The 13,529-nt window shown below is 42.5% G+C and overlaps 1 protein-coding gene across 1 annotated transcript in view; it reads right to left on the bottom strand.

The window, feature by feature from the left end:
* baiap2l1a (BAR/IMD domain containing adaptor protein 2 like 1a) overlaps positions 1–13,529 on the bottom strand; it is a 30,561-nt gene that overhangs the window by 5,972 nt on the left and 11,060 nt on the right. Inside the window, exons 5-10 of the mRNA XM_051123540.1 lie at positions 12,915–12,986; positions 12,670–12,804; positions 8,495–8,647; positions 1,005–1,160; positions 696–816; positions 294–507 (exon numbers count right to left, since the gene is read on the bottom strand). Coding sequence (XP_050979497.1) covers positions 294–507; positions 696–816; positions 1,005–1,160; positions 8,495–8,647; positions 12,670–12,804; positions 12,915–12,986 — 851 coding nt within the window. The remainder of the gene's footprint in view (positions 1–293; positions 508–695; positions 817–1,004; positions 1,161–8,494; positions 8,648–12,669; positions 12,805–12,914; positions 12,987–13,529) is intronic.

Genomic DNA, 13,529 nt, shown 5'->3' with positions numbered 1-13,529 from the left:
GCATTCTTCCGCAGAACACAAAAGATGAAATTCTGAAGAATGTTTAAACTGTTTTTGTCCATATAATCAAACTCAATGGAGTCCAAAAATAAATTAATAAATAAAAAACTGGACCCTAATGGACCCCCTTTTTTTTTTTTTTTTTTTTTTTTTTTTTTTTAGAAAGAAAGAAAGTAATTCATGCAGGTTTGGAACATCATGAGGATGAGTAAATGAAGAAATAACTTTCATTTTTGGGTAAACTATCCCTTTAAGGATGAAAAACAAGCAGTCCTATATAATGGTTCACTTACTGTCCAGTATGTTCTAGTTCTCCGTACAGCCATCCATCCCGCTCCTCCTGGATAAGCAGTGTAATGATGTCTCCGTCATCAAAGCTCAGCAGGGTCTCATTATTCCCTGCTGTATGGGGGAAGATAGTTTGCACCCTGGTCTTCTTCGCCCCATCTATGCCGCTAGACACAGACGCAGACCTAGACAAGCCATTTCCGTCTAGGCTGTCTTGATCTGTAGATTTCAAAGCAAGCGCAATTTATGTTACATTAACAAATGCAGTGGCAGTAATCAGCTAGATTAGTAATCACAGCAACGTTTCAACGAGTGCCTCATCAACACAAAGACTAGTGCGCTTGATTGTTGAGAGCAGACGAAATGAAGTCTGATTAGATCAAAGTATGAGGGAGCCATCAGCTTGCCTGAGTACTGCTCTGATGTGATAGGGCTTTTGGGAATGCCCTGGGAGAACATGCTGGCCAGTGGGCTTGTGTGGGCTTTGAGTGATGGCGCTGGTGGTGGAACAATTGAACCGGAATTGGTCTGAAGAGAAAAAAATGCAACAACGCCGAGACCTTAATTCAGTGTGCCTTTTTTCAATACAAAGTGAACAAAACTCAATCAGTTGATGTTCTGGTTAAACAAGTGAATTTTATGTGGCTCTCAAACAACAAATTAGCATATGCACACATATGTTAATGGTGGTACATTCATTTCTGTGTGAGACTGACCCTATCACTGTGCTCCAGCGTAGGCGAGGACTCTGGTATGACTGACATTGGAGTCCGCAGATTTTCTATCATGGTTATCACCGTGTCGGGCACCCTGGTGGCATCGGTACACTTGTCTTGCCAGCTGGGCAGTTTGACATTTAGCATCTCCTTGGCCTGTGAGGGAAATTGCAAAAATAGTTAGCTAGCATTCAACAGGTCATTATGATTTTTTTGGGAATTAATTAATGCTTTTATTCAGTAATGATGCATTAAGTTGACCAAAAGTTACAGTTAAAGTAATGTTATACAAGATTTATATTACAAAAAAGGTTCTTTCGAACTTTCTGTTAATCAAATAATCCTGAGTGTATCATGGTTCTGTTTCATTCCTACTGACCGCCAGAGGCAGTATGAATACTTGGATTAATCGCAGCGCCAGCCTGATAGGTCGAGAAAATATACCAACAAAGTCACGTAGTGACGTATGCTGAGCTCTGGGGAGTTATAAGCCACAGCAACTCAGCACTCCGCCTCTTTCGCTTTCTCGCCTGTTCGAGATAGGTCGTTCTTGATTAAGTGTTATATATATACGCGCTGTCAAGTGCAGCTTACAAGAGCAGCGAGATATCGTCCTCACTAGCTGTGTCAGCGCGCTTCTACGCCTTCGTCAAAGGATTTGGAACTTTTCAGCACTATTGGTGAGTTTTCATTATTTTTCGTCGGTAACACCCTGTGTCTCTCGGTGCGATCCGGTGGCTGGTGTTATCCGCGCCTGTACGTTAGCGGTCTCCCGTTAATGTAATTATTATATTATCCGTTGTTTCGAGTGTTTTCTCCTCGAATTTGGGTTATACACTGTGCCCTTGGTTCAATCCATCGGCCATCTAGATATATATACATATATATTTTTCTCTTTGACAAGTTTTTGTTTGCACTGCCTGTCGGTTTTATCCGGAGGATTCGTTTTTTTTTTTTTCTTTTAAGTATTTTCTTTCTTTTTTCCGGACTTGTTGCGTGTTTACCATCTCTCCGCTTGACTTACACCTTACGGTGATATCCGAGGGTGTTCATAGCGAGGAACTATGGCTCACAGCTCGATTGCCACTGGTTTCCCCTTGACTTGTAAGCTGTGCCCTAATAATCTTTTGCCGGATGACGGTCATGAATTCTGCCCGTCGTGCTTGGGTGTTCAGCATCTCAAGGAGGCTCTCACAGACCCGTGTCTGCATTGCAGTCTCTTACCCATGTCTGAACGACAGCTCCGTCTTGCTGAGTTGGATCGTAGTACAACGGTGAAACTCGGGCAGTTAGATGCAACCCCTCCGCGATCCAAGAAACGCAGGGTGTCTGCGGCAGCCGGCACTGCCCCGCCGTCTAAGAAGAAAGCCACATCGCGAAGTGACGAATATTCGCGTATGGAAGAAAATTCGCTTTCTAAGACGGTTTCTGTGCTTTCTTCAGAGATGGCAGAACTGAAACGCCTGCTTCAGTCACTTCAACCTGTCACATGTGCTAGTCCTGTGAAGACAACACAGGAGGATGTGAATGTTCAGAATCAAGGTGCTGGGGAGGAATCTCTTGACTCTCCTTGTTTTTCTGACCTGGATGTGCTCTCTACAAGTGCTTCTGATTCTTTCTTTAATGATCATTTGGACACTGCGGATGCTGCTGTGCAGCCTTCACCTCAGGATGCTTTCGCTGGTCATCCAGCAGCAGAGGGGTCCAGTGAGGGCTCAGTTCAGTCATCTGGACAAGTCCAGTCGTCTTCTGATGATACTTTGGCTGTGCTCCGAATGGCAATTGCTCGTTTAGGACTGGATGAGTCACCTGCCCAATCTGCTCAAACCAACATTTTTTTCAGACAGCCCACATCTGCGACTTCTTTTGCCATGCCACCATGTAAAGATTTCGTGGCTGAATTTTCAAATGCCCTTACAGGTGCTGGTCCGCCTAAGCGACGCTCAAAGATTGCTCGGACTCTAGCATCTATGGCTGAAGCAGATTCTATTGGGATGGGTCGTGCTCCAGAGATAGAGCAGCCTGTTGCAGCTTTGGTGGTGTCTCCCGACGAGGCCCTACGAGGGAATGTGCGATGTCCCAGTGCGCAATGTGGTCGCACGGATACATTACTGAAAAAAGCATACGAGTCTGTCGCCTATGTAACTCGTACAGAAAACACGATCTGCCAATTACTACTTGCTGCCACCAGTACTCTGGAACCAGCAAATGTTGATTCCTCCATTTCACAGTTCCTGCAAACGGCTCTTTTGGCCATGGGCCATGTGACCCGTGAGCTGGGTAATCTTACAGCCACGCTTTTGGCAGCCCGCCGCCAAGTGTGGCTTGCCCAAGCACGACTACCTGAGGACTGTAAGAAAACCTTGAGAGATCTTCCTTTTGTTCCAGGGCATCTCTTTGGGCCTAATGTTCCAGAACTATTGGAAAAGAGGGTAAAGCTGTCTGAAGCCACTCGCCAACTGACGCAGGTGCAACGCAACCCTACTTTTAAAATACCAGCAGCTCAGAATCGTCAACGCTATGCCACAATGGACCACCGTTTCCGCCAGCATGCTGCACCTCAGTCACAGCCCCATCAAAGGCCTCGTGTTGCTGAGGACTCAAGAGTTTCTCGGCCACCTCAGCGACAGTTGCCAGGAGGACCCCGTCAGCGTCCCCCCACGACCTCTAAAGGTCGCACACATAAAGCCTGAGACATACAGGCGGGTGGTCGATCGTTTTTCGACAGAGCAGCTAGAGTACTGGAAGACCAACACGGCAGACCCCTGGGTCTTGTCAACTCTAAGCAGGGGGTATACGCTACAGTTTCGACGCCGGCCTCCCAGATTTTCAAGAATTGTTCCGACGGTTGTCAGAGACACAGTTCGTTCACTGGCTCTTTCTCTGGAAATTCGCTCGCTGTTAGAGAAAGGAGCCATAGAAAAGGTTCATCCTCTCGTTCAGGGAGACAGGTTCTATTCAACATATTTTCTTGTTCCAAAAAAGGACGGTGGTTTCCGCCCAATTCTAGATTTGAGGCATCTGAACTTGTTCCTGAAGGTCCTTCCTTTTCGAATGCTTCGCACGGCCGATGTTCTTCGGTCTGTGGCAGCAGACGATTGGTTTGTGAGTGTCGACCTGAAAGATGCATACTTTCACGTCCCAATTGCTGTTCATCACAGAAAGTTTCTGCGTTTCAGTTTCCAGAATCAGGCCTACCAGTTCAAGGTTCTTCCTTTCGGCCTTTCTCTCGCTCCCCGTGTCTTTACAAGGTGTGTGAGTGCAGCTCTGTCTCCTCTTTGGATGAGAGGCATGCGTATCCTCCCTTATCTGGACGACTGGCTGCTTTGTGCCCCCACAAGACAGCAGGCCATGCAAGACTCCAAGCTGCTTCTGAGGCATGTGCAGAAGTTGGGTTTTTCTGTGAACGAGACAAAGAGTTGTCTGGTTCCAGCACAGACCACTGTGTTCATAGGAATGACTCTAAATTCACACCTAATGTCTGCCTCCCTGTCTCAGGAACGTGTGACAAACATTCTGCAGCTCTTGGCTCGCTTTCAGCCAGGGGTGTCTTTGCATTACCGGATGGTCCTACGATTAATAGGGATGCTAACTGCTGCTACAGTGGTGATTCCCCTCGGTTTACTCCACCTCAGGCCACTCCAGTTATGGAACAACAGTTTAAGACTCAGTCCCACCCGACATCTCCATCGACTGGTTGTAATTTCTCACAGTTGCATACGTGCGTTGAAGCGGTGGAGACAGGAGGAGTTTCTGAAGGCAGGAGTGCCTCTGGGTGTTGTTCCCTCTCGACGGGAGTTAGTCACAACCGACGCTTCCCTCACGGGCTGGGGGGCAACGTGGAATCGGAGGGGTATTTGTGGGCGATGGACACCTATTCAGGCCAAAGAACATATCAATCTGCTGGAACTACGTGCAGTGTTCATGGCTCTAAGGTTTTTCTTGCCAGTCCTGGCAGGCCGCCATGTTCTTGTTCAGTCCGACAATACCTCAACAGTGTTCCATCTGAACCACCAGGGTGGCACAAAGTCCCACAGGTCTCTACGGCTTACTCACGAGATCCTGACATGGTGTCAGCCGAGACTTGCTTCACTGAGGGCGGCTCATATTTCGGGAGTATGCAACCAGACAGCGGATGCTCTTTCCAGGAATTGATTACATCTGGGGGAATGGAGGCTTCATCCAGATGTAGTGCGGGAAATCTGGCTACGGTTTGGAAGGGCAGAGGTGGATCTCTTTGCTTCAGAGAAGACCACTCACTGTCGCTTATGGTTCGCGAAGACAGAAGCGTCCAGTCCCTTGGGCCAGGATGCACTGTCTCACGAATGGCCGAGCTGCCTACTATATGCGTTTCCTCCAATCCCTCTGCTATGGGAGACGTTACACAGAATCTCCCTGTGCAAGCACAGAGTGCTACTTGTGGCACCACGGTGGCCAGCCAGACCATGGTTTTCTTTGTTGCTGAGACTTCTGACAGGCAATCCGTGGCAGCTTCCCCCCAGAAAGGACCTCCTCTCCCAGCTGGAGGCCAGCATCTGGCACCCGGACCCAGCTCGTCTGCAGCTCTGGGTTTGGCCATTGGGATAAATTCTCCTCTGGAACATTGTGATCCTGCAGTTATTCACACTATCTCTAATGCTAGGGCTTCTTCCACACGCCAGATTTATGCTTCACGTTGGAAGCTCTTCTCTGCATGGTGTGAGGAGCATGCGCTTAATCCTGCAACATGTGACATCCCGAGTGTCTTGAGATTTCTTCAGCGTTTACTGGAAGAGGGCAAAGCAGCTGCCACGTTGAAAGTGTATGTTGCTGCGATTTCTGCGCATCATGTTCCAGTTGAGGGATCTTCTCTTGGGTCTCACAAACTTGTCTGCAGTTTTCTAAAGGGTGCACGCCGCCTAAAGCCTGTTCGGAATCCTCATTTTCCAGTATGGGATCTGCCTACTGTGCTTTCGTTCCTTTGCTCATCCCAATTTGAGCCCTTGCAGAGCAATGCCATCAAATGGATATCCTTGAAAACTGTTTTTTTGTTGGCTGTTGCTTCTGCAAAACGGGTTGGTGAGTTGCATGCGCTATCTGTTAGTGAGTTATGCTTGCGTTGGTTGCCAGACAACTCCGGGGTGGTCCTACGACCCAATCCTTCTTTTCTACCAAAAGTCCTTCTTCCTCAGTTCATAAATCAGAACATTGAACTGGCCTCTTTTCAGACTTCTTCAGGTTCTGATTCGGGTACTCACCTTTTGTGTCCGGTTCGTGCCTTGAAGTGTTATGTAGACACTACTGCTCAGTTTAGACGTTCAGACCAGTTGTTTGTCTGCTATGGTGGTGTGAAAAAAGGTTCTCCAGTGTCGAAGCAGAGACTGTCGAACTGGATAGTGGAGACTATTATATTGGCTTACAAGGCAGCAGGGAAACCATTGCCCTCTGGTTTAACTTGTCATTCCACTAGGGCCATCTCATCATCTTGGGCTGTTTTCAGAGGAGTTTCCTTGGCGGATATCTGCACTGCCGCTACCTGGGTTTCTCCGTGCACGTTTGCCAGGTTTTATAAGGTCAACGTTGCTGCTCATCATGCCGTTTGTTCTGCGGTTCTTCAGGAGCAGCCTTAATTTTTTCATCAGGTAGGTGGCATTCCTCATGACTTTGTTGGTATGTGTCATCCAAGTATTCATACTGCCTCTGGCGGTCAGTAGGAATGAAACAGAACGCTAGTTACGCATGTAACTGTGGTTCTGTGAATTCCGGATGACCGCCAGTGTTCTTCGTCACTCGGAATGCGCGAGAAAAGCGTGTCCCGAGGCGGAGTGCTGAGTTGCTGTGGCTTATAACTCCCCAGAGCTCAGCATACGTCACTGCGTGACTTTGTTGGTATATTTTCTCGACCTATCAGGCTGGCGCTGCGATTAATCCAAGTATTCATACTGCCTCTGGCGGTCATCCGGAATTCACAGAACCACAATTACATGCGTAACTAGCGTTTCCACAAAAGTATTAAACAGTACAACTGTTTTCATCATTGAGAACATATTAGAATAATTTTTAAAGGAGAACTCCACTTCCAGAACAACAATTCACAAATAATTTACTCTTCTCCTTGCCATCAAAGATCTTTCGGTCTTAAGTCGTGAAGAAATTATGTTTTTTGAGGAAAGCATTTCAGGATTTTTCTCCATATAATGGTAATTTTTTTCTGAAAAAAGAAATTTGTATTGATTTTAAGCACCAAAGCTCATGTATCACATGCTCTGGGATGCATGTTCATGTACTATTGAATCACGTCGAAAGGGTCACGCGGAACGTAGGCAAAACCACAGACCTCAGTGTTTACAAAGCGAATGCGCAAAGACTAAGAAAGTGCAAGTAAGTCAAACGCTGTTTACAAACAAAAAGGTACAACGATGTCGGACGATTCTGAAGTTGTAGGAGAAAATAACATGGAGCTTTTCAACATACTCTACCTTTTGAGCCGGAGCACACAGACAATGAACCTGAGGTGATTCGAAGACATGATTCGTAGTAGTGGTGGGAAGTTCAGATCATTTTACCGACTCAGACCTTTGAGTCTCGTTCAGCAAAATGAACAAATCTTTTTTCCGAGTCATTTCGTTCATTTTAGCAAAATCAGCATCGCGTTACAGCCCCATAAGATGAACGAACGACTTGAAAAACCCGAAGACTCGAAACAGGTGAACTAACTCCAGTACAGAACCTAATAGGATGTTGCGCATGCATGACTGAACGAATCACTCCCCGAGGCGACTTGTTCTTCCCGAGTCACATTAAAGATTCATTCAAAATGAACAAATTGTTTAATAACGACCCGTGGACGCGCATCCCAGAACCTGTGGTACACAAGCTTTTGTGCTTAAAAAGTATACAAATTTTTATTTTTCGAAAACAATGACCGATCGTTTCACTATGTAAGACCCTTCTTTCTCGGCTGGGATCATTTAGAGCCCTTTGAAGCTGCATTTAAACTGCATTTTGGAAGTTCAACTTCAGGGCACCAATGAAGTCCATTATATAAAAATCCTGAAATGCTTTCCTCAAAAAACATAATTTCTTTACAACTGTAAACAGAAAGACATAAACATCTTGGATGACAAGGGGGTGAGTAAATTATTTATAAATTGTTGTTCTGGAAGTGGAGTTCTCCTTTAAACAATCATGACATTAAAGGCTGCTGAAAATTCAATGTTGCCACAACAGGAATCAATTATGTTTTAAAATATATTAAAAATTATTTTTAATTGTAATACTTCTTTACAGTATTACTGTTTTTACTGTATTTTTGATTAAACAGATCTAGCCTTGGTGAACATAAGAGACTTCTTTCAAAAACATTTAGAAAACTCAAAACGTTTCACCATTATTGTACATGTACCACTACTTCTGATTTCCTGTTGCTCCAATGTCTAACAACATTTACTGGAACATCAGTGAATTTAATATTTATTGAATCAGAAAGCTGAATATTTTTAGTGTGTCACCTTGTCGTGGAAGGCTGTTAGCTGATAGGTAAAGGCACAGTGTTTGTCTACTAGGAAGCAGAACCTCCTTTTCTCTTCCAGCAGAGCTTCCTTACATCCTTCTGCAATAAACCTCTGCATGTCTGTCTGCCGGGATGAGATGGTCTCCATACACTAAAGATGATAAAGATCATAAGATATGGCATTACATCATACTTTCACAGTAGTCAGCTAGAAAGGGACAGACACAGGGACAGACACACTCCCTTCCAATTGTATTGGAATAGTGCCAAATCCTTTATTTTCTTCTGTAGACTGAAAACATTGGAGTTTGAAATCAAAAGATGAATATGAGACAAGATCAGCATTTCAGCTTTCATTTCCATCTATTTACATCTGGATCTGATACACAACTTTTGTTTGAACCCACCCATTGCTCATGTGACCAAAAGTATTGGAACAAGTTACTGACAGGTGTGTTTTGATTATTCAAACAAACAAAAAAATAACACTGAATGTCTGTGCTCAGTTTCAGCAAGCAATTTTGAAGCTGAGAGAAGATGGAAAATCAATCAGAGCCATTGCACAAACACTGGCCATAGCCAGTACAACCATTTGGAATGTCCTGAGAGAGAAAGAAACCACTGGTGTACTAAGTAACAGACCTCAAACGGGTAGACCAAGAAAAACAATAGCAGTTGATGACAGAAACATCGTGAGAACTGTACAGAAAGACCCTAAAACAACTTTTAGTGACATCAGCAACAACCTCCACAAAGCAGGAGTGAAGCTATCTACTGTTCATAGAAGACTTCATGAACAAAAGATACAGAGACACCACCAGAAGATGCAAACCACTCAATAGCAAGAAGAACAGGAAGGCTAAGCTGGAATTTCCCAAAAAGTACAAAAACGAATGATGAGACAAAGATTAACCTTTACAAAAGTGATGGAAAGGCTAAAGTTTGGAGAAAAAAGGATCTGATCTTGGTCCCAAACATACAAGCTCATCTGTGAAACACAGTGGAGGTAATGTCATGGCTTGGGCTTGCATGGCTTCTTCTGGGACAGACTCATTAATCTTCTTCATTAATGATGACACACAATGGCAGCAGCAAAATGAACTCTACAGAAGTCTACAGAAACATTTAGTCTGCCAATTTACAGAAAGATGCAACCAAACTGATTGAGAGATCCTTCATCATGCAGCAAGATATTAACCCAAAACATCGTGCCAAAACAACAAAGTAGTTCATCAGAGGCAAGAAGTAAAAGGTTTTAAACTGGCCAAGTCAACGTCTAGACTTAAACCCAATAGGGATGCATTTTATTTCCTGGAGAAATGAACCTCAGACCGCCGTGGCGTTTCACTCTTACATGAAAGATGCTGTGACTAACTCCATAACCTGCCCATAAACAAACAGTACTGAGATTAGACAGCATATTTTAACATCAAATTAAATTCAGTATTGTAACAAATAAAATCCATTTATGTTATGCAACGCAAAAGGCGTTTTCATCATGCTGGTACTGGTCATGCTGGACGGATGACTGACATCTCGTCCTTGTATATTGCGTAAAATAATATAATTCACAGCACAGTAAAGACTTTATTAATGAAATAAAATGTATACAAACATTTATTTCACTGAATACATTGAATATGAGAACCACTCTCTTCTGTAGAGGACACAAAAAGTCTGAGCTCTGACTAGCAGCTGGGTTGTTTCATCTGAGACAGGCTCAACCCAGCAGTTGGGTAGCAAAATAACCCAATATTTAATAACCCATTAAAACTGACCCAACAGCTTAGTTAAAGAAAAATACCCAGCACAAGACTAAAGGGAGTAACCCCCCCAAAACAAACAACAACTAAAAGGGGCTGCGGTGAAAGCCTGGAAAAGCATCACGAAAGAAAATGCAAAAGTTTGGTGATGTCAATGGGTCACAAGCTTGATGCAGTTACTGCAAGCAGTGGATTTGCAACTAAATATTAAGTCTTATTCACTTTAATCTAGTTTAAGTCAAAGTGTTCCAATACTTTTGGTCACATGAGCAATGGGTGAGTTCAAACAAAAGGTGCTAGCTGATAAGTTGTGTATCAGATCCAGATGCAATATGAATAGATGCATGGAAATAACAGCTAAAATGTTTATCTCTTGTTTCATATTCATCTTTTGATGTCAAACTGAAATGTTTTCAGTCTACAGCAAAAAATAAAGGAATTGGCCTCACTGTTTCAATACTTTTGGAGCGGAGTGTATATTCTTGATTTCTTGACTTTTTTGGGACAGACTGCATTGAGAAACACAAACAAAACATCTTATCAACATATCAAGATTAAGAAGCCCACACAGTCAACACATGCTAATGCAGTAATTTTCTCGTGAGCAACTCTTTTTCCAGACTGAGGATTCATTGCTTTTAAAGAACAGAGCTGTTACCTAGCAGACCTGTGAAAATGACACCAGAAACAGAGCTCTGTTCTTCTTCCCAGGATTCCCCTCGCTATTATAGTTCTGTGCAAGTTGTCATAGTGACCGTGAACGTTGCTTGTTTCCTTGGAGTTGTTTTCAGAATCTCTTTTTTTTTTTATGCGCAGATCACGTCTGGACAAGAAAGTCCTACACAAGTATTGTCTCTCAGCAGTGCGTTACGAATATGAATGATATGACTTCATGACTACATGAAATTATTTGGTGGATTTTGTCAGAGATATGACCTGACATGCTTTTGGACGAGATTTCAGTCCCTGCTAAGATGAAGGAAAACTCATCAATTCAAAATACAGATGTTCACATGATGGGAAACAAGTTTTTATACATGTACTTCGTTTAACCCCACCCAAAATGTTTTTGGGCTTTTTTGCCTTAATTTTTTAGAATTCTTAGATTTCAGACAGGAAATCATGGAAGATGACTAAAGGGACAAGCTAGGACTAAAACTTGGGTTGACCAATAGAGCAACCTCACCATATGTCAGAGCACTGGCTTGAATCCAGAATGATTATTTTATATCTGATACTGTGCTTACATTGCAATTTTAAGTTAATTTCAGGCTCATTGCGATTAGCAAAGCAAACACAAATCGCACAATGACTGCAAAGCATTTTTTTGTGAATGTTTGGTTCAGTGAAAACAATTTGCATGATTGTGAGTGATGCTTTGTTAAACTCAGCAGTGGCTCAGTTCAATTTTCTTTCAGACATCTGTCTCAAAACAAGACTGAAATAAACTCTGAAGCAAACACATAACATAAAAAGGTTTCCATTGCTAACTATTCAAAGAAATAATGTGCCTTTGAAAGGAGGAACACAATGGTGACTGTTGTGCTATTAAAACTGACTATTAAAATCTACTGCAATAGATTCATTGCAAGTGTCAAATCGTGTTGCTGATATTGAGCCAGAAACTAAATTGAATAGAGCTGTTTACATTTATCATGTAGAGCCAACCCTTCGTGACAGTTTTCCTTGAGAACTTTCTATTCGCTTTTAGAAAAGCACGTTTGGATTTAATGGAAGTAATATAATGTCTGCCATGAATATTACTTGACAAAATTTCCATCTTATGGCCTACAACATAAATTACAGACTGCCAAACCTCAAACCTGAATTTTGAAGTCACAGTTTTTTTGTTTTGTTTTTTTGATATGCTGCTATACAAGGGCTATAATGGTTGACTCATCAATCATGTACAGTAAACACATCCTTGTGATAGTTGTAGTTTGCATTAAACGTTTTTAATGATATCTCATGAATAAATGTCATGGTTTAGGTCATTTCATTGAAAGATCTTTCACAACAGACTTTACTCTGGTGATTCATCTACCTTCAGTTTTGAGTGCAACACCCACATCTTCTAATCCAATATAATATGCACAGAACCAAGTCCCTGCCCATTTAAGTCCTTATTTTTTCTTTTTCGATAATCCATTACACTCAAATATACATAACACTTATGACAGGAAAGACCTGTCACTACTTTCATTACGACTTTAAGCAACTTGTTAGCAACTTAGTGCACACAGCACCTTTAAAATTCATGACTGAGGTATGACTCTGTAATTTACGTTGAGAAAATGTGTATGTCAGTTCAAGTAATATTAATCTAAAAACCTGAAAGAAAATTACAGAGGGAAACAATGACTCAAAAATGCAAACAAACGGATTTCACAAAAGCACAAGAAACCCTCACCTCATTTTCTTTGACCTCATACTTGGACGAATGCTTCCCTTGACTTTTTCTGCGCAGTTTCTTCAGGTCAGCTTGTGATTTGTCCAAGAAGTCTTGCTTAAATTTGTGTTCTGACTGGTATCTTTTGAAAGTGGCCTAGAGGGGGATTGTAATATCACAGCGTCCATGAGATCCCCTTGCTTGCACAGGTGAAGAAATGGGAAGTGTTGCTTAACTGACGAAGAGAAAAAACATGCAATACTTACATTCATGTACTTGATATCCATATCAGTTTTTTTTTCCAATTCAGTGATGAGCTCTCTGTGGAACTTCTTGAACTGCAGGAACAAGGTTAATGAAGATAAATCAGCACAGAACGATAAAAATCAATAACAGTGAAATTGCACGAAGTCACTAATTCCAGAGCAATGATAACGTTATGCAAAGAATACCAACAAAATGGGTTATCTTATCAGCCTAGGTGGTTAAATATTCATAACACTGAGTTTAAATACCTAAGATCATCTGATAAAAATGGTTTGGGAGGAAGAAATGCTCTAAAAGGCAAGACAGCAAAGGGTCAGCCCTCAATACAGTCACATACCTTAGATAAGTTCAGCACACACACTGTCCCGAAGGCAAAATATTATTGTATGATTTATAATGTCAGCTGTTAAGTTGTAACTTTAAAATAAAGTGACTACAAAAATGTTTGAAGTTTTTCGAAAATTAAAAATTTGTATACTTGTTAAGCACAAAAGCTAGGAATGTGCGTCCACGACGCAACATATTATGGAATCACGTCTAAGTTCATCGTCAGTGTACTCCGGCTCAAAAAGGTAGGATATGGCGAAGAACTCCATCTCATTTTCTCTTTTCAT

This window comes from Labeo rohita, chromosome 12, assembly GCF_022985175.1.
Source record: "Labeo rohita strain BAU-BD-2019 chromosome 12, IGBB_LRoh.1.0, whole genome shotgun sequence".
Taxonomy (NCBI): Eukaryota; Metazoa; Chordata; class Actinopteri; order Cypriniformes; family Cyprinidae; genus Labeo; species Labeo rohita.
This window is presented reverse-complemented; position numbering and strand designations above follow the sequence as displayed.